We start from the raw sequence: 22478 nt of genomic DNA, 5'->3' as shown, positions 1-22478 counted from the left end.
ATGATAATTTTATTTTATTTCTCGATATCGATAATTATCGAATTGTTATAAGTATAAAAAAAATTAAAAAAAAAACATTTTTTTTTTAATTTTTTTTATACTTATAACAGCATTTTTTATTTTTTTTTACAACAGATGTATGTTTATTTTGCAGCAATTCTTTGTCATTGCCGCCATCTTTAGTGTTACATCCCCTCACACTCCAGTTCTCAGGCTGCAGCTGGTTTAAAAGCTAAAGTAAACCGGCTTCTCTGCTGGCTGTGGCTCCAGAGGAGTTGAACAGTTCTGGCTCTGCTAGTTTATTTTCGATCTTTTGGCGCTTTTTTGGTGGACAAACCACCGCACATGTGCACTGTGACTCGTGACTGGAGTCTAGTTCTGCTAGCACACATAGCCTACTGTGTACAGACGGTTTCAAAATGTATTTTAAATTAGAAAGCAAACTAAATAAATGGACAAGAGAAAAAAAAATCTGAATTTGGTCAGTATTGTCATTTGGACAAGCAAAGCCATTACTTTAAGTTGCAGGCAAGAAAGACAAGTCTGTCCACTGTCTCTGGTTTTAAAACTGCCCTGTTGCAGGTAAAAAAAAAAAAAACGATTGTTCGTTTTTTTTTTTTTTCGATATTCGATATCGATTATTAAAATATATCGCGATATTTATCGTTATCGTTATATCGCCCAGCCCTAAGGAGTAGGATATGTACAGATATAGATATAGTATCTACAGATATGTAAAAACTATGTGCAGGTAAATACAGTGTGGATAATATATATTGGTATATATATGGTATATACAGCATTTGTACATGCTATCACACATAGCTATGGGTTATATGCAGATGTACAAGTAAGTATGTGCAGGTATATTCAGACAGATATGGATATATATATATGCTTTAAATATAAATATAAATATGGGTATAGCACTGTTGTACATGCTATCATACAGAGTATATGGGTAGACTATAGTATAGATAATGTCCTCATAGTCTACTCTAGAACACTTAAGAACGTAGCCTGTACAACTGTTTTCCTAACTGCTAAATTAAGGCCCTATTTCCATAATAAAAACCCAGTCTATCCTTCAGTTCTTTTCACTAGGTTCTCAATATACACTCTAAAAGAACAGTCATCCACCCAAATACCCAAGTACTCATAGAATGATACTCTGTTCATTCGAGTCCCCTCCTATGGTATGAATGCCAACATTCTCTGAGATGTGGGAGCCAGTTCTGGAAAAGAGCATGGATTTGGTTTTCGTGGCGTTGAGAACAACTGCTGCTTTGTATAACCCCACCCATTGGTTATCTGCTAAAATAATTAGTTTGAGATCATCCACAGATGGCTCAACAAATAGATTTAGGGTGTTTGCAAAGCGGTGTTGCATGGAGCTTTTGTTTGTTATATTGTGGATTTTGTCTCCTTTTTGTATTTTTGGTGTGCAAATTTCCCTTTTCCTAATGCTCAAATAATTTACCTTTAATTTATTCATTGCAGCTTCAATTGTGGAGAGAACTGGCATGATCCTGTCAAGTGTAAGGTATGTCATGCTACTGGTTAAAATGTAAACCTGGTATAAAACACTAACTTACTATCTTTACTAGGGATGTCCGATATTATCGGCCTACCGATATTATCGGCCGATATCGGCTTTAAAATGTGATATCGGAAACTATCGGTATCGTTTATTTTTTATATTTCTATAACCTTTATTTACCCAGGCAAGCAAGTAAGAACAAATTCTGATTTTTATTTATTGTCAAAAGTATGCATAATGTTGTGTTAATTCCACAACAAGAGATATGTAATGTTAATTACCTGAAATTATTCCATTTTTTGGGGGGGGGGGGGGACCCTGCATATATCGGTATCTGTTGATATCGGTATCGGAAATTAAGAGTTGGACAATATCGGTATCTGTAAAATAGCCAATATCGAGCATCCCTAGTCTTTACTATTATGTACTATGCCTGTATGCTATGCTACATCTATACTACTAGCTACCTAGTATACTACTATACACTCAAAGTGAAGCACACAAATTCAGCACTGGTACAGTAGACCAGGGGTTCTCAAACTTTTTTATACCACAACCCCATTTTATTTAGGATTTTCTTTTGCGACCCCACACTTAATGTAATCTCGTAATTTCAACATGGAATTAAGGAATATCAAAATAAAAGCAACTTGATCATGCATAATTATTAGAACATTTTAATACAGCACTGTTATCAATACACATTTATAAAACAAGGCATATTTAGCCAAAATATGTTGCCAGAACATAATAAATGCGCGACCCCACTGTCACCTACCCACGACCCCAGTTTGGGTCACAACCGTAGTTTGAGAACCGCTGCAGTAGACAAACAATATCACCTGTGCGCCTCCTGCTGACTTGTTGTGGACACAATTTGTAAGTTGCTTTGAATAAAAGTGTCGGCTAAATGTAAGTCGCTTTGAATAAAAGTGTCGGCTAAATGTAAGTCGCTTTGAATAAAAGTGTCAGCTAAATGTAAGTCGCTTTGAATAAAAGTGTCAGCTAAATGTAAGTCGCTTTGAATAAAAGTGTCAGCTAAATGTAAGTCGCTTTGAATAAAAGTGTCAGCTAAAGGTAAATGAAACGGAGAACCAAACCATACATTCCACAGGGTTCCCACGGTACCTGGAAAACATGGAAAACATGGAATTAATTTGTTCATTTTCCAGGTATGGAAAAGTCATGGAAACTGAGCAAAAGTGAACACTTACATGGAAATAGAAACAGTTGTCCTGGACAATTGTATTGTATGATGTGTAAAATAGTAATAAAATGAAACTATTGAGCACCAAATTAAGATGAGTTTATAAAAACCCTCTTGGCATCCTATATGGTATGTTGGAATTTGATGCAGGCAACTTGGTGATATTGACTTTAAAAGTATAGTTTCGGATTGGTGGACTTCAGGAATAATAACGTTACTCGCGATCTCAATAGAAGGCTCAAATACATGCATTTCCCAGCCAACACGGGAGCCTTGACATCTACAGTCTGTCTTGTTTTGGATGAATGAGTAGAAATTAAAAACGGAAATCTTGTTTTATTAAAATAGTTTTGACATGTGATATAGATAAAGATATTGTTTCATTGTGTATTGATTAACTTTACATTTGTGCTTCATTACTTTACAAAAGTTATACTGGCACATGGGTCTAATACAGCAATGGATTATGGGTAAATGCAACGTTAAAGCAGTGCCAATGTAAGACTGACTTTACATTAAACAAATGACAATAATATAGTATAAAGTAGGGTATTATTTGGACTACAGAATGGTGTTGTCTCACCCTACTCGCATGTTGAGGAAGAGCACCATTCATTATACACTGAGAAACCACGGCCGAGAGTGAGCTCTCCGGGAACAACCCCACTTTGCCCGACATTTTCTCGGCAACCGTCTTCCGGTCTGACATCCTCTGCTAAAGGTCTAATCTACACTGCTGCCACCTATCGTCACAGAGGGGAATTGCAGCCATTTTGTATAAATAAAAAGAAATGGGGGAAAATACGGGAAAATATTTTTATGGGAGGACGGCCGGAGAGAAGGTTGAAATATGGGAGAATCCCGGAAAAACGGAACGGTTTACACAGGTATGACATGGACCGCAATCTTGCTAGCCAACATTCAGTTTGCTAACTAACTAGCTACTAGCTAGTGTTGGCTAGCTTGCATTGCTAGCTAACTACCAATACATTTTCACATTAGGCTGTGACATTACTTCTATACTAGTTGACATGAATAGTCTAGTCTTGATACATTTTGTAACATTCATTCTTATATCTACTTTTAGCTATTTTGTGATTTTTCGTTTTTCTTCTTAAAAAAAATTATACTACTAAATAGGAACATTTGGGGTGAGACATTTTTGAAAAATCATTGATCATGCCTAGACTGATTCTATACATCTATACTGTTAAGCTAAACTTACTAGTGGGGTTGCTGTACTGAGGAACCACAGGGGAACCAGCCTTATGTTTTCCCCTTTAGGTTCATTAGTTTGATTTACAAAAGAAGAGTAGGCATACTACCCTTCTACGTAAGACTCATAATCTAATAAGACTAATAAATAAAGGAAAGAGGGAGGAGGAAGAGAAGAGGGGCGAAGATGAAAGAGGAGGAGAAGAGAGTAGAGGATGACAGAGGAAAAGGGAGTGGAGAGGAGCTGAGAAGAGTAGGAAGAAAAGACAGGAGCAGACACAAGAGGGGAGGTGTGGAGAGAAGAGGACAGGATGAGATAGGAGAGGAGTGGAAGAGAGAATTTATATCAATCCCAGTGCTCATGTGTTTCAAAGTTCCAGTTCAATAAATAGTTTTTCATCTACAGCTTGTTGCATTATTTCATGCATTGATATTATCAATAAGACAGAATCTCTAAGCATTTACAATGTAGACTTGACTGGCACATCTTTTAAATCAAGTAAGTAGTCAGGTGTCCTAGGGGGTTGTGTGTGTGTGAGGGGAGGGGGGTGCGGATGGGGGCGGAAAGCTTCAGGGGCCTATAGATCATCACTTAATATGGTACCTGGAAAATCAGGAGGTTGCATGGAAAAAAATGTCAAGGCAAGCGTGGGAACCCTGATTCCAGCTACACCTGGTTCTTCACAATACACTGATATCCTTCATTCTATAATTCAAATGGGTACCTGCATTTTGTACATTTTAGTTTTGTATATTGTTTTGGTCTTTTGCTGTTTTATGAAGCACAATCTCAGGAAGGTCATACAGAACCAAGCATTTCACTATAATGTACATGTAGCTTATATCTGACAAATAAAACAAAACTTGAAACTAGAGATTCAGAAACTAAAGGTAAATGTTTTTGATCTCAAGGTTTTTTTCTCTCTTCGTTGTTGAACTAGTTGTATTTTTGTATTTTCTTTAGTGGCTGAGGAAATGGATCAAGAAATGTGACGATGATAGTGAGACATCCAACTGGATCGCCGCAAATACAAGGGTATGTAAAAGATATGTGATTATCCCGTATCTAGCACCATATGACCTGTTAGGCTGCATTGTTAGGCTGCATACTTTTATACTTACTATACTTTTATACTTATCTATTTTTATCTAGCACAATCTCTGGAGCAAAACAGAAAGAAGCATTTTATATAAAAGTATTCTGTACTTCTGTATGACAACTAATAAAGAAACTTGAAACTTGTTACACACAAGCATTAGCTTAGCGGAACCTCTCATTTTATTTACTGAAAAAAAGAAAGAATTATATATTTTTTAACTCCACACTATCATAAAGTTGAACAGCAGTGATGTGGATTTTGATGAGGATGTGCTTCTTTGAACTAGTACACTCTTGCACGTAACAGTACGGATGAATTAACAAATAAATGAATGAACTCTTTATTTGTTAAATCAGGAGTGTCCCAAATGCCATGTAACCATCGAGAAGGATGGAGGCTGCAACCATATGGTGTGTCGGAACCAGAACTGCAAAGCTGAGTTCTGCTGGGTCTGCCTGGGGCCCTGGGAGCCACATGGCTCTGCCTGGTGGGTTCATTCTTACTGTTGCTTATACTCATTTGCAGACTTCACTTTGTGGTAAAAAATCCACCCTAAAACACAACCTACTACTACTATTATCTCGGGCAGTTGATTGAACTATTACATCCAAATTGTTTTATTTAAATGTGGGGCTTACTGTTCTGAATCAGAAAATGTATTTATCCCAGTAAAGATCAGCCACTATTCTCTCAGCAGCTCCAGGATTTGTTTCTTTATGACATAGTCTTGTCTCTCTGGTATTCAGCATACGGAGAGACTTGTTCATATTCACATATCGATTTAAGGTTGGATTTTCCCTTTAAAAAAATATATATATATATATTTTATGAATCTGAACAAGTTTTCTCCCACCACTGCACGCATCATTATATTATATATATATTAATTTGCTAATGGCAGTGGAGTGGAAATGGAACGGACCTCCTACCATAATGTAAGACTGCCGAAACCCGCCCAAATGTTCTCATCTGTGTGTGCAGTACAGAGAGAGACAAGAAGATAGGTACCCTTCTCATCTGTGTGCAGTACAAAGCGAGAGACTGGTGCTTGCTAGCTAGCTAACACAATGAATGGAAGTGGATACGGACCATTAGCCTACCGTCAAAAGTAACGAAATACACTTTCCAACAACTACATAATAATCAAACGATTGTGAAAGTATTCGCCTATATTACATATTCTGTTTATACATACTCAGTACCGGTATATAGCTAGTAATATCAAGCAAGCTGTGCATCATGATGATTATAATAGTCACTTACTCGATGGACCAGTTGGCCTGAGGTGTTTATTCTGATAAAAATGTTGGGTAGATTGAAAAAGGCTTCGACAACAACTGCAGTCTCTTTGTGCACCGTCCTCTTCGCCAGATATATCCAGCCTTACCATCGACTGTAAGAGCAATGAGTCCCACTCAGTACAGCAGAGGCACTCCATTTCTTTCAACATAGTTTGGCAAGCCCCGATCCACGTCGGTTCCGACTCTCCCCGTCGGCCGCGAGCTCAGCCTGTCCCTTTTTTTTAAAAGCTTTCCAAAATCCATTTCCTCATGCACCGCTGTGTGTTCTGAAGTCTGAATCACTTCTGGTTTTCGCTCGTCCACTTTCACCTAGTTCCCTTATTTGGTACTTAAATTAATACATCCCACTTAAAGGGGATATATTGTGGAAAATGGGTTTTTGCATGGTCTTTGTATGGATTTGTCAGTCTGACATGTTATCTAGGCGCTGGGGGAAACGTATCGTTGCCGTTTGGCCAGGGTTTGCAGTCTTCAGATTAACAAGCTTATCCCTCTGTGATGTCACAATGGGATGAAATGGCTTTGATTAATCAATTAGCTGTGCCTTTTCGACCTGGGAACGCAGCTTGCACTGCCCAGTTTGTTTACTCCTGGGTATGGGGTAGCTAGGCAGGGCAAACATTTAGTGCGGGCCATACTTGCCATAAAATATGCGTTCAATACAAGGGAAGAAAGTTGCTAGAAAAGAAATCATTTAAATGTAAATTCGATTGAAGATATTTCTTAGTGGAGAGTATTTTGTTTCTCATTTCTCCTTATTCCCACTCTTACTAATGATTGCATTTTCTTCGGTAGGTACAACTGCAACCGTTACAATGAGGATGATGCCAAGGCTGCCAGAGACGCCCAAGAGGTAAGGATTTCTGACCTCTGGTCAGAATTATATTATACACCCTCTACAATAGGGTGGTGGAAAAGTCTTATTATTGTGGTTATTAAGTTGAACCGAAATGTTTCACCACTGTGATATGATACAAGAATGTCCTATTTATACTAAGTCTGGCAGGAACCATGTGGAGGGGGACATGTGATGGTTGTGGAGGCTCCATACCTCTCCGAGAGGGAGGGGGGAGGTTGTCATGTTGACCAGTACAGAGCAGCCGTATGGTTACACAGAGGCGCATGAAGCTGCCATACGGACCCTTTGTGGTCCACTGGAGTCTTCACAATTTCCATATTAGCCAGAAAAATAATGCAACCCTGATTATAAGATGACTACTTTTTCAAGATGATTTTCTTTGCTGGACCCACCAGTGTTAGGGTTAGGGTCAATCTACATGAGGGAAGGTGCCTACAGACTATGTAGAACCAGAGCCTGGTAGACTGGTAGAGCCTTGTTAACTGGTCTCCCCAGCCGTGGTAAGTCAGTACGTGTCTCTCCTCTACCTTGTTAACTGGTCTCCCCAGCCGTGGAAAGTCAGTACGTGTCGCTCCTCTACCTTGTTAACTGGTCTCCCCAGCCGTGGAAAGTCAGTACGTGTCTCTCCTCTACCTTGTTAACTGGTCTCCCCAGCCGTGGAATTCCTTGAAAACGGCCCATTTCTTAACAAGTTTTGTTCATCCATAATGGAATTGTTCTGAATCAAGAAATTGATCCAATATTTCTTTCTATAAAAAACGGCATTTAAAAGTGAATTGTATCCTTTTTAAATGCCCTTTAAAAAAAACAGTGCTTGAATTTCATTTTGCAATGTCTGTGGGAACCCTGAAGTCAGTACGTGTCTAGGGCGGCTAGGTGGTGCAGTGGGCAAGGCGCTCACCACAAATGCAGGAGACACTGGGTTCGAGCCCAGCTCTCCGCATTGCATTCAGCTTTGCTGGTCGTTCATACTAATACAATTGGCAGTATTAGGGGGTGGGAAGCTGATGGGTGGGGATCGGACTTTGTGGACAGCGACTCCTACAGGTCGGTTGGTGCGCCTGCGCAGTAGAATCAGGAAGGCATGGTCTAGCAACGTTCGAGACAGGGGAGGGTAGAATTGGGCAATATGAAATTGAGGACGGGAGAAAAATTAGATAAAAAAAAAAAAAAAAAGTCAGTACGTGTCTCTCCTCTACCTTGTTAACTGGTCTCCCCAGCCGTGGTAAGTCAGTACGTGTCTCTCCTCTGCCTTGTCTCCCTGCAGCGTTCCCGCGCCGCCCTGCAGCGGTACCTGTTCTACTGCAACCGCTACATGAACCACATGCAGAGCCTGCGCTTCGAGCACAAGCTGTACGCGCAGGTGAAGCAGAAGATGGAGGAGATGCAGCAGCACAACATGTCGTGGATCGAGGTGCAGTTCCTGAAGAAGGCCGTGGACGTGCTCTGCCAGTGCCGCTCCACCCTCATGTTCACCTACGTCTTCGCCTTCTACCTCAAGAAGAACAACCAGTCCATTATATTTGAGGTGGGGGAGGAGTCTGTGCCGTGGTGGTGGTGGATTATGATTTATCGATTATCGATGGCCGAAGAACAAAAAGATCCTCTCTTAAAAAAATATTTAAAAAAAATTATAATTGAAAAAGTGTTGTTTTCTTGCAGAATGCTATTTTTTTAAGGATAGCCAATACAATACACGGATTTCTTTTTACGATATTATGTGTTAACAATACCGACCAGGTATTAGTGCCTCGCAAATGTGGAGATATGAGGTTTTTCCACACTTTTTATTTTAATGCAGATAGGGGGTTTTGTTCTTCGGCCATCAATATACCGTAGACCAGTGGTTCCCAAACTGTGGTGCACGCACCCCTTGTGGTGCGCGAGCGCCCTCTAGGTGGTGCGTGACATAAAAAGGCTAATGGCGGTGCTATAGTGTTATTTTACTAATAAATATAACTAATATACATTATTTCAAATGGGGATTTTCACTGTAAATCATGAAAATTCAAGAAAAGCTTTAATAAAAAAACGTACGTTTTAATAATAATAATAAACAATAATGTCTGACGTGTCTAAAGGCGTGTCTGACACAGGTGTGCTTCGTCTGTGCACGGAGACCAGCAAAAAAAAAATCGAACGGAAACCCATTGGGGGGGGGGGGGGGTGCGTCAGCTAGGTCGGGAGGTGACAGGGGGTGCACGGCCAAAAAAGTTTGGGAACCGCTGCCGTAGACTGATCTTCTGATCAAAATAGGTTTAATAGTAAAAAAATAAAAACGTGTTACAAAGTGGGTTAAATGAGCTTTGGCTGAGAGGAGCGCTCTCCTCTGACCAGCTAGGAGACGCTGAAGAAGAGACGGAGAGAATGAGCTTAAGTAGAGGCAGGGGTGGGGACTGTACATTTACATTTAGTCATTTAGCTGACGCTTTTATCCAAAGCGACTTACATGTTCTGTACGACAAGCCATCAGGAAGGGCACAACTCTTATCAGCTGAGCAACAATGTTCATCAAAGTGTTGAGTGCTACAGTGTAGGTTAGTTTATTAGGACAAGTGCATGACAGTACGGTTAGTTAGGGTTCGATTTAATTTTTTAATAGATAATGGTTGAAGAAGTGCGTCTAGTCGACGGCGAAAGATTGGACGTGTTTCGGCTGTCCTAACTGGGGTGGGTAGTTCATTCCACCATTGTGGGGCAAGGACTGAGAATAGGCGACTTCTCTTTGATGACCCTCCCGGAGCTTGGATAGGAGTAGGTCTGAGGTGGCCAGAAGATGCAGAGCGTAGGGGTCTTGAGGGTGTGTAGTTAGAGACCATTGACCGGAGGTAGGCGGGAGCGGTTCCCTTTGCCGCACGGTATGCTAGGTCGAGGGCCTTGAAGCGGATTCGTGCAGCAATGGGGAGCCAGTGCAGGTCCCTAAGAAGTGGGGTGACATGGGCCGACTTCGGTAGGTTTGAGATCAGGCGGGCCGCTGCATTCTGAATGAGTTGAAGAGGCTTAGTGGCAGTGGCCGGGAGGCCAGCGAGCAGTGCGTTGCAGTAGTCGAGGCGGGAGATGACTGTTGATTGGACGAGGAGTTGGGTGGCTTCTTTTGTCAGGAAGGGGCGGATCCGGGCGGTCAGGTGGCGTAACGGAGATTGCGTTCGTCACCAACCCCGGAAACGCTGGATTCGCCTGTTCGAATCCAGCTCACAGCTCCGGGGTTGTCACCAGCTTGGCTGGCCGTTCACACTAATACAATTGGCAGTATTAGAGGGTGGGAGAAGCTGGCGGGGTGGGTCCGGGTCGTTGTAAACAGCGACTCCTACAGTTCGGTCGGGGCGCCTGCTAAGCGCGAGTGGGATAGTGTGATCCTTCCACACGCTACGCCCTCTCAGTGAGAATCCGCGCTGCCAGGTGAAAAGAAGCGGTTGATTGGCTGGACGTGTGTCGGAGGAAGCACGTGATAGCCTCCACTCTCCCAGACCGACTGTGGGGGGTAAGTGCGCAGCGACCAGGAAGGGGATTGGGAATTGGCATAACGACTAACATTGGGATGGGAGAAAATCGGAGGAAAATGGAGGGGGAAAAAGATTCCAAAAAAAAAAAGGAAGGGGCCGATCCTTCTGACGTTGCTCAGGAGGAATCGGCAGGTTCTGGTTGTCGCTGCGATGCAGTGTTAATTTTGTTGACTAAATTGATGACGAAAGATGTTATTACTAAAAAACAGTATATATAAAAGCTGTAAAAAAGAAAAGAAAAAAAGTTTAATAATTTATATAATATAATTTATTTTTATTTTTATGTATGCACTGGTATCGGATCAGTATAACCAGACCTAGATCAACTCTAACCCCTAACCAGACCTAGACCACCTCTAACTTTAACCCCTAAGTTAGGGTTGTGACTTAGAGGTGGTCTAGGTCCGGATAGGGGTTAAGAGTTGGTCTAGCCCTTTACATCCATCTATCTAAATAATAATAATAAATTATAATGAATGCTTAACTACCCCTAAGTTACCCTAACCAGACTTAGACCAACTCTAACCACTAACCAGACCTCTTCCATGTGGCACTTTAACACTGACCTCAGAATGTGATTTTATATAATGTTTTTATGCAAGCAGATTGCAATCTGTGTGTAGTACTACTGTGTTCTGTTTACTTAGTTTACAGTATCTTGTTATAGAATGCTGCCAGACACAGCAGAGAGAGAGAGGACAGACATGGCAGAGAGAAAGGAAAGACACAGCAAACAGAAGACAGACAGAGTTCAGCGTCGTCTCTCTGGTCAGAAACGTCACCACATCCGTAATGCTCTCTTAGATGCATACATTGGACCATGTCTACACCAACATATACTGTAGGAGCAACAATACATTGGACCATGTCTACACCAACATATACTGTAGGAGCAACAATACATTGGACCATGTCTACACCAACATATACTTCCTGTGTATCACTTGTGCCGCCGATTCAGATTCCCCTAGGTTAGAAAATAAATACGCAATTTAAATCAGAAAATGTTCCATGTTGACTATTTCTGACAAGTTTTTTTCCATTAACACTATGATCGCCGGGGACGAGTTAAGACGTCATTCCTAGCCATGCTCATTCTGCCGAAGACGCCGTAACTCGTCTTTGATGTCAATATTTCAAAAATCTGTAATCGAAATCATATTTCCCCTCCGGAGCCCTGAGACACACTGCAAAGCTCCACTCAACTCTCTAGCGGTTCAAGAGCGCCATCTGGTGGCCGATCGGCAGATCGCCAACTGGAAATGAGCCTTTGAACCGCTAGTGCTCATCCATATGTGGTCCGGGCACTCGCTATCGTTAGAGAGACTCCGTCTTGATACAGTGAACATCGATCGGTGCAAATAACTCAAAAAAACAACATGATTTGGACGTATATACTATTATACAACCTGGAAATGGATCGGGCATTTCTCCATCCCATAATAGAAAAAATTCTGTTCCACGCTCATCTGCCAGCGGCGCGAGGAAGCCACGGTAAGATTCAGCGTTATATTCTAACGTGTTCCATATAAACTGCTATGATGAACATATGACCCACTCTGGATGAATCATCTAACGCTGCCCACGGAATTATAAACGATCCCCCGCCCATCCGGTCATCATCAGATGATATGTAGTAACTCCTAGAAGCACATCCAGTTGACATTTTTTATCTCGCACAGATTCCTACCAAACTGTATTTGATCATCAATATAATGCATTTAGGACTATAAATCACGTTCTGAAGAAAGCTGCAGAAAACGATAAAAACATACTTATACTTTAGACCATATTTTAGTATGAATATGTGAATGAAAAAGTTTAACGTTGCTACACCCTGAACAATACATATAGGACATTGAATGGGCCATAATAATGGCAATTTAGCAATAGAATTTAAAAAGTTATAGCCCTGCAAAGAAGGGGAACTTCTCCATAGACAAATAGAGATGGCGAGGGATGGTAAATTATGAATTTAACCCATGGCGATCAAAGTGTTAACTAAAAATAGACAAAAATGTCATCCGTTTTTGTCGACTAAATCTAGACTAAAACAAAAAAGACAAAATTGAGACAAAAACTGACTAAGACTAAAATGCTCAGACATTTAGTTGACTAAAACTGACTAAACGAAAAATAAATGAAGATGACTAAATATGATAAACGAAAAAGGAGCACTTGACACATGACTAAGACTAAAACTAAAATGAAAATAGCTGCCAAAATTAACACTGCTGCGATGTGAGCAGAGAAGTTCAACTGGTCGTCGAAGACAACACCAAGGTTCTTGGCGGTCGGGGACGCGGTCACAGCTGCATTCTCGACTGTGATGGAAAGGTCGGTCAGGGCGGAGGATTTGGCCGGCAGGTGGAGCAATTCTGTTTTGCTTAGGTTCAGTTTGAGGTGGTTGGTCGTCATCCAGGCGGAGATGTCGGACAGACAGGCCGAGATCCGCTCAGAGACGTGGATATCTGAGGGAGGGAGGGAAGGAGAGGAAGAGTTGAGTATCGTCGGCATAACAATGGTAGGAGAAGCCATGAGACGTGATAATGTTACCCAGTGATTTAGTGTAGAGGGAGAAGAGAAGGGGTCCTAAAACCGAGCCCTGGGGGACCCCTGTCCGCAGGGGGCGGGTGGCCGACAGGGTCCCTCCATGACACTTGGTAGGAGCGGTCATTGAGGTATGATGACAGCCATGTCAGCGCAGAGCCAGCCACTCCTGTAGCCCCTGGCCTCTCACCTAGGTGTGAAATAAGCTATTGTTTGGGGTAACCAAAAGGATTAATCGACACTGTTCTTATTCTGCTTAATTTACTCCCAACGCTTTTTTATTCATTTATTTTATTCTATTTATTTTTGTGCTTTCTGTATTTTTCACCCATCCCAATTTAGTCGTTATGCCAATTCCCTTCCTGGTCGTTGTGCGCATTGCCCCACAGTCGGCCTGGGGAGGGTGTAGAACTACCACCTGCCTCCTCCGATACATGTGGAGTCGCTGGTCGCTTCTTTTCACCTGACAACGAGGGGGAACGTAATGTATTGCAGAGGTTCACGCTATTTCCCCCAGATCCCCTCCCTGCTGAAGAGGCGCCCCGACTGACCCACTAACACTGCCAATTGTGTTCGTGAGGACGACTGACCAAGCCGTAGGTACCGCTGGCGGCTGGATTCGATCCCAGAGTCTCTGCAGTGGTAGGCGAGTGCTTAGTCCACTGCGCTACCCAGCTGCACTCCTCTAATGCTTTTAATTCTAAAAACGGGGCGAAGACCCTAAATAATTTATACACATTTGCCAGATCTTTGTGGTTCATTTGGAAATGTGCCAAATATCAGCCAATGTTTTGTACAGACGTCTCGGTAACGTTTTAAATTTTGACTTGCTCAGAACAATCAGGCGGACTTGGAGAACGCCACGGAGGTGTTGTCTGGATATCTGGAGCGTGACATCTCACAGGACTCTCTGCAGGACATCAAGCAGAAAGTACAAGACAAGTACAGGTGAGAGGACACAAAGACGTCTTATCTAGGCCAATGTATCGTTGTTGCATCTCCTTTGTGGCTTTTTCCAATAATATCAGCCTGACGCAGAACAGTGGCTCTTAAACCTCTTAGTTTGTGGGCCCTAAAAACAGGAATGCCTATTTGCGACGCCACAACATGGTCGAGCATAGACATGATGGTGACCTTTAACCCCACAACATAGTCTAGCATTGACATGATGGTGACCTTTAACACCAGATAATGATTGTTATTGCCCCCTTTTAGGTTATTTAACCTCTTAAGCCCTAGCCATATTTTCTGAATATTCGCCTAAAAATACATACCTAAGTAAATGGAAGTTTGCTCCACTTCAACAAGGTCCATTTGCATGTTCTTGGTATCTTGGGACATCTATGGATCTCAGTGTCAAGAAATGTTGTGACTGTAGTGTTACTAGGCTTGAGTAAATTGTAATGAACCAAAGGAGAATATCAATTTTCTTTTTTTCATCTTTGACTGAATAACGCCATGCTAAAATTTTCTAGACATGAAAAATTGCCACTGAGTTCCTTTTTGAGGATCTAAGCAAATTAATAAAAGCCAGATGATTAACAGGAGGTTTTGTATATACAGTACTGAATTCTGCCCTCCGGACACATGAAATTTGAAATATGATTATAGAATATCAGGCCTAATTTACCTTATTATGGCCAAGTCACACATCTATGGATATGGCCAAATCTCCCCTTTTCCAATGGCAGAGTTCAATCTGGACAGGGCAGCAAAAACTGTGAATGAAACGGTTACTTTTTTATAATGTAAATTTCGCCGCCATTTTTCATCAGATTGCAAGCAATTTTTTTGCTAGACGTTCACAGAAGGGTAGAGAAAATAACTGCGTTCTATTTTATGGCAATAACGTTCAGGTTTGTTCCACCCGTGAGATATGATCCTGAAAAAAAAATTGACAACCGCTAAAAGTCAGATGATTGACAGGGTCTGGCGTGAGCTGGGAGGTTTTTTTCTTTTATGTGAAAGCCCTGGGTCTCTTCTCTCAAAAGACTACACTCAAGTTAGGTTGCGCCAAATCCTCACGTCAATAAGCGCCTTTTTCCGACTCGATGCACTGAGATTTCTATAAACTCATATTTCACTAACACTTAAAATCATTGGTAAACAAACTTAATGCTGAAAATATACACTTTGACTGCTGTTTTGACTGGGTTAGGGTCTTTACTCTTGGCTACATTTGAAGAAGAAAAAAACGCAACATTAATTCATACATTCTGTAGAGATGGATTTATGGCGTGATGTCAATCTGCCCTGTACCGGGCCCGTCGGGTTTAAGGGATTAACTTTCATTCTAATTGGAGGAGGGCTTTACACATAAAATATTCTTTATTTCTCAAGAAAAAGCATCTATAGTAAAGATTAGAATGTATTTGTATATCTTTTCACAATAATCTAAAATCATCACAAATTAGGCGGTTAGGTGGTCGAGCGGAGATTGCGTTCGTCACCAGCCCCGGAGCTGTGAGCTTGGTTCGCCTGTTCGAATCCAGCTCACAGCTCCGGGGTTGTCACCAGCTTGGCTGGCCGTCTGCACTGATACAATTGGCTGTATCAGAGGGTGGGAGAAGCTGGCGGGGTGGGTCCGGGTCGTTGTAAACAGCGACTCCTACAGTTCGGTCGGGGCGCCTGCTAAGCGCGGATTGGACGTGAGGGGGATAGTGTGGTCCTCCCACACGCTACGCCCTCTCAATGAGAATCCGCGCTGCCAGGTGAAAAGAAGCGGTGATTGGCTGGACGTGTGTCGGAGGAAGCACGTGGTAGCCTCCACTCTCCCAAATGATCTGACTGTGGGGGGTAAAGCGCAGCGAACAGGAAGGGACTGGGAATTGGCATACGACTAACATTGGGATGGGAGAAAATCGGAGGAAAAATGGAGGGGGAAAAAGACCAATAAAAAAAAATAAAAAATCATCACAAATTCGTGGGGGTTATCTTCAGTGTCCTGTAGGCACCTAGTCATCTGTAGGCACCTAGCCATCTTATGTAGGCACCTAGTCATCTGTAGGCACCTAGCCATCTTATGTAGGCACCTAGCCATCTTATGTAGGCACCTAGCCATCTTATGTAGGCACCTAGCCATCTGTAGACACCTAGTCATCTTCTGTAGACACCTAGCCATCTTCTGTAGACACCTAGTCATCTTCTGTAGGCACCTAGCCATCTTCTGTAGACACCTAGTCATCTTCTGTAGGCACCTAGTCATCTTCTGTAGGCACCTAGTCTTCTGTAGGCACCTAGTCATCTTCTGTAGACACCTAGTCATCTTCTGTAGGCACCTAGTCATCTTCTGTAGGCACCTAGTCATCTTCTGTAGGCACCTAGTCATCTTCTGTAGGCACCTAGTCATCTTCTGTAGGCACCTAGTCATCATCTCTGAGGTCTTCAGAGTCCTGTAGGCACCTAGTCATCTTCTCAGGAATTGAGAAAAATGGCTTAATACTCCTGATGATGTCTATGTATTTACTTATCTTCAATGCATTATCATCTCGTGGGTTTACATGCACAATAAGCACACCGTTGGGTTTTGTGGTCTGGATGTGTTCTGTGTCCATGTACTCGTAATATTGTGTTTAATGATGTAAGATGTAGGTATGTTTTTAATGCTCCATTGTGTCACTCTCACTGACTTTTTTTTTTTTTTTTTTTTTTTGATCTTTTTCCCCCTCCATTTTCCTCCGATTTTCTCCCATCCCAATGTTAGTCATATGCCAATTCCCAGTCCCCTCCTGGTCGCTGCGCACTTACCCCCCACAGTCAGATCATCTGGGAGAGTGGAGGCTACCACGTGCTTCCTCCGACACACGTCCAGCCAATCACCGCTTCTTTTCACCTGGCAGCGCGGATTCTCATCGAGAGGGCGTAGCGTGTGGGAGGACCACACTATCCCCCTCAAGTCCTATCCGCGCTTAGCAGGCGCCCCGACCGAACTGTAGGAGTCGCTGTTTACAACGACCCGGACCCACCCCGCCAGCTTCTCCCACCCTCTAATACAGCCAATTGTATTAGTGCAGACGGCCAGCCAAGCTGGTGACAACCCCGGAGCTGTGAGCTGGATTCGAACAGGCGAATCCAGCTCACAGCTCCGGGGTTGGTGACGAACGCAATCTCCGCTCGGCCACCTAACCGCCCTTCTCACTGACTTTTCAAACTATTATTAGATTGTCACACAAACTGTGCGAGTCGCAGCAGGCTAGCGTTGTTTCCAGGAACAAAGACACGTGTTGTCCTCTGTGTTTTTACGGCTTATTATTTCTCTCCACTCCAGGTACTGCGAGAGCCGGCGACGGGTGCTACTGCAACACGTGCACGAGGGCTACGAGAAGGACCTCTGGGAGTACATCGAAGATTAAAAGGACAGACTTTTTATGACTCTCTTACCGCTGATGCAATGCAAATGGGGCAGCACTGGTTTCAGCCATAGTTATGGAATGTCCCGATTTGGCCCCCCTCCTTTGTTTTTTTTCCCCTCTTTGTTTTCTGGAGATTTAAAATAAATTATATAAAAATGAAAAGATAGAATATTTAAAAAAGGAAGAAAAAAAGATAGTCTGTATCATTTTTGAGTGTGAGGATATGATCCTCCTCCTCCCCTCTCTCAGTTTGTCACTTTTATAACATCTCCCCTTTACTGCCCCCCCATGTTAAATTTTCCAGAGAATTTCATTGTTTCTTTTGTTCCAGGTTTCTGTGTTAGCCAGGAGTTTGCAGCACAGTGCTCCATCTTCAAGCCACATCTGCTGAGTGTGTTGAAATATTTTCTTTTAGTTTTTTCATGTTGAGTTTCAGATTGTAGAGTTGCAACAGTTCAGTGGGTGTATAAAAGAAATAATAACTAAAATGTTTGGGAACAGAGGATGAGGTGACATATTTTTCAATTTGTAAATAATGCAAATGCATGCAACAGCAAGTGTGGCACCGTTTTTGTTTTCTTTCATTAAACTTTTTTTATTTTAATTTTTTACAGTTAACACTTTCCGTGCCAGCAGGGGGTGCCAGAAATAGGCGCTTGAGTGCCAACGCTGTAGTCAATGGAGGGCGATCATATTTGCGAACGCATAAACTATATCTTAAATTATGGCTATGTGTCTAATACGCCCATCGCTTATGAATGACTTGTTTGCAGTCAACATTGTCGAAACGGATTGTTTTTTAATCGGTTCATTTCCGTTTTTATACCATTTTGAAAAATGCTTGTTTTTTGAAACTTTCAGAAAAAACTAAAGATTCTGCATGAATTGCGCTTTACTGGAATACACAAAACAAGTTATCATTTTTCGGCCTATTTATGAATCGTTTTGAAATAAACGCTAGATTAACGATAGTATATGTGTACTTATGCACGCTATAGAAGCGGGCTGAAAATCGATTATCTTATTTCCTAATCAGCACACACACACACACAGCTACACACACACATATGGGACACGTTGATATATAGGTGAAAATAGCTCTGATTATCCCAAGACTGGTAAAATAGATTCCTTACCTCAGAGCAGATGTTCTCCAAAAAGATTATTCCAATTCCTGATCGCCATTCCAAATATCGATCGTGTTTATTGATCCATGTTGGGTGGTCGAAAGACATATTCCACGCTGTTCTGATGGTGGGCAATGAATTGGATCGGCTCGGATTACATGCCTGACGAGTAAAATGTGGAATCCGGATTATTTTTTTCCCATCCAAATAACGATTAAAAACTAGATTTCTCGTCGGTTGGCACTCAACGCATGGCATGAACTAACAAGATTTTGCGTGGCTGGCACTCAAAGTGTTAAGAAAATATTTATTCTTTTGCGAATTATTCAACATACCTGCAGTTTTTAGAGAAGTCCCCTCATTGTTTAACCCCCCCCATAATCCATTCTTTGCAAGGGTCAAAAAGCTAGATAACTAGCATACCAAGGGTACTGTAAATGGTTTCTGTTCAAAGATCGCTGGAGTTCTGTGGAGGTTGTTAGTAGCTTTAAAGCATTTATCAAAAACCGTTGCATCTAAGACTAGCTAAGCAAAGTATTAAAAACCGTTCCCGTCTAACTCCGGCCCTGGGTACACAAGGCCGTATCAGGCAGAACCGACCAGAACCGACCAGCCCTCTGAAGTGATCGGAAAACCATCACCTGAAGGATGTTCTCTCCGCGGCGAACCCTCCGCTCAACCGCCGCCCTTTTGTTTTGTTTTGTTTTGTTTAGTATCCTCTCGAGACACGCTGATTTTCAAGATAACACACTACCAACCGTTCCATGAGAGCCAAATCGAGTGACATTCACTCACAAGTCTTTAACTGACATGAGCTTTTACTCCTATGGTTTTTTGTATGCACCTCAGTAATGTGGGGAGATGATGGTATCTTGAAAGCACTTCATCTTTACATTATTCTTAAGCCTAAGAAGCAGAAGCCGCGACAAGTGGGTCGATGTTGCCCCAGTTTTCTCTTCCTCGACTGAGAAAAGGAGTGAAGTGGGTCGATGTTGCCCCTAGTTTTTCCTTCCTCGCCTGAGAAAAGGATTGAAGTGGGTTGATGTTGCCCCTAATTGCCCCTAGTTTTCTCTTCCTCGACTGAGAAAAGGAGTGAAGTGGGTCGATGTTGCCCCTAGTTTTCCCTTCCTCGACTGAGAAAAGGAGTCGGCTATTGATGCTCTCGGTGGAGACGTGCAAAACTCTAAACGTGCTTCGTGGTCTTTATCAGGAAAACAAGCTGTGTGACAGATCTCCTTTCTGCTAAAAGACCACAAAACACTAAGCTGTATGACGAGACTCTTAAAAGAACATTTCAAAATAATTAAAAATCGGAATGTGATATCTGAGTTGTGAGATGTCTGCTTTGGTGTTCTAGGCTGTAATAATTATGACAGTGGTGTTTACACTGGGTTGTTAAAAATGGTGTCACGCCAATCACCTTGGTAACCCTTTTTTTTCTTTTCTAATTTTTTTTCTATATATTTTTTTTTAACTGAGCTGACAAGGTCCAAATCATGACGACCCTGGAGATGTATTTCTCTTTGAGTCCCAGTGCTTTTCTGTATTTGTTGGCATATAGGATGTTTATGCTGCTGGCGATTTAAAAGATTTAAAGGAAGACAAAAAATCCTCACAAGTGTGAACTGGAGAGAAAAAAAACAAAAATAAATTTTCTATCATGTTTCTGATGCCCTCTTGAAAATAGAAGTTCAGATGCAGTTGCTTTCATGTATTATAACCATTCTTACAAACAAGAAATGTCCTATTTAAGTAAATGTCATTAAAAAGGATATGTGTTGGTCTTTTTTTGTTTCTTTTCATATTCTTTTTTCACTTACGATAAATGTATGATAGTGGTGTCCAGTAAGTTGAGCAACGTAGAAGAACTTATGGGGAGGAAAAAACCTCAACGACACCCCTGGTTGAAAATATGCATAAAAGTTCATTTGAAAATGTGCATAAAAGCATCTTCGTATAATGGATAACTAAGAAATCTTTTGTCTCTTATTTGTTGAAGCTGCTGGGATTGTTTTGACCATATCATTAGGGATATATTCAAGTATAGAGTACATTTGGAAAAACTTGATTTGTAGATGGGTAAAACATACTTTCTTATCCCATCATATATCATAATACACATCTGTTTTACTTTATACCAGGGAGGTGGGGCGGGTGTCGGGACGATCACAGGGTTAAGCAGCAAGGCAGGCCTGGAGGCCCCCAGGACCACAAACCATTTGAACAGTTTTTTTACAAGGTGCCCATGTACATGTCAAAATACTTCCCAAAGGTCAGTGAATACCATGACCACAACACCAGAGGGAGCTCCACAAATCATGTTAAACCCAGATTCGGCTCAAACAAGGGACTAAACACGTTTTGCAATTATGCCACATCAATGTCGAACGCCCTACCCACAGCTGTAAAGGAATGTGAATCACTACCCACTTTTTAAACCACTCAAGGAGCACCTACGGGAGACTGCAATTCGAAACTGGCCACCGTAAATGTCCTAACCCAACCCGCTCCGATGTACAGTAAATGTCCTAACCCAGTAATACACGAGACCCTCTTCTTGGACCAAGTAACGTTTCGTCGATAATCCAATGTACAGTCCCTCCCCACCGCATGTATATATTCTCCCACCCCCTCCAAATGTACAGTCCTCCCCACCGTATGTATATTTCTCTCCCACCCACTCACCCCCTCCTAATGTACAATCCCCTCCCCATCATATGTATCTGTCAGGATCTATGGGTAACAGTACTGTATATTTGAATATCGTATATGTCGCAAATGTAACAGTACTTGTACATATATATTCTCTGCTTCAAAGTAACCTCGTTCCCAGCTTTAGCTTCAAACTGGTTATGCTTTGGCCCTCTTTCGAAGTGGGTTATTCTTAAAGTTAGGGTTAGGGAACAGCGCGTGATTTTTCCCCGTAGCCTATGTTTGCGAAGACACTCTCTGATTGGCTAGCCGCGTGCAGCGAAGACCCTCTCTGATTGGTTTAGCGCCGAAGGGTCTCTTCCGCATATTCAACAACAATTGATATGTTGTTCCCTAACCTTGACCCTAACTCTAAGCATAACCCAAAAGAGGGCCAAAGCATAACCACTTTGAAGCAGATAATATAATATTTACAAGGCGGAAGAGACCCTTCGGCGCTAAACCAATCAGAGATGGTCTTCGCTGTACGCGGCTAGCCAATCAGAGAGCGTCTTCGCAAACATAGGCTACGGGGGGGAAAATCACGCCTCAGGTATTCTATCAGCCGCGACGCTCCCTGAGGTCCGACATCCAAGGCAGCGCTGAGAAAATGGTGAAACGTTGTGCTTACGGTTTGTGCAAATCGGACAGCAGATATCCTAAACGTTTAGAGGGGGGAGTGATATTTTTCCCGTTTCCTAAACCCAAAACCAACGAGGAAAGTTGACGCCAGTGGCGTCTCTACATTTCGTAGCCGCATTTCTGCAGACCCCTCTCTGATTGGTTGAACTCCATTTCTGCAGACCCCTCTCTGATTGGTTGAGCGAAGCCCCTCTGATTGGTTGAGCGTCATGGTACAGTTAGCGTGTAAGTGGGGAGTGTAAACAAGTTGAACGCGTCGCGTGAAATAACGTTATGTGAATAAACCTATAATGTTACAATGTACAGTTTCTGATTAACCCAGTTAATGCTTTAGACAGTTACAATGTAACATTTAGATTAACACAGTTAATGCCTAACTAGACAGTTACAA

General features: G+C 42.1%; 1 protein-coding gene across 1 annotated transcript in view; it reads left to right on the top strand.

Annotated features, from left to right (window-relative positions):
* The window catches only part of LOC311247379 (E3 ubiquitin-protein ligase arih1-like), a 34364-nt gene extending 13722 nt beyond the window's left edge, over window positions 1-20642 (top strand). The window contains exons 8-14 of the mRNA XM_084337756.1: window positions 1501-1543; window positions 4927-4998; window positions 5419-5549; window positions 7159-7216; window positions 8490-8750; window positions 14111-14223; window positions 17543-20642. Of these exons, the coding sequence (XP_084193882.1) occupies window positions 1501-1543; window positions 4927-4998; window positions 5419-5549; window positions 7159-7216; window positions 8490-8750; window positions 14111-14223; window positions 17543-17627 (763 nt within the window). The 3' untranslated portion in view covers window positions 17628-20642. The remainder of the gene's footprint in view (window positions 1-1500; window positions 1544-4926; window positions 4999-5418; window positions 5550-7158; window positions 7217-8489; window positions 8751-14110; window positions 14224-17542) is intronic.
* Window positions 20643-22478: the final 1836 nt, after the last annotated feature.

Source organism: Notolepis coatsorum (genome assembly GCF_963971535.1).
Source record: "Notolepis coatsorum genome assembly, chromosome: 20".
NCBI classification, from domain to species: Eukaryota; Metazoa; Chordata; class Actinopteri; order Aulopiformes; family Paralepididae; genus Notolepis; species Notolepis coatsorum.
Note: the sequence above shows the minus strand (reverse complement) of the source record. Positions and strands in the feature narration are given on the sequence as shown.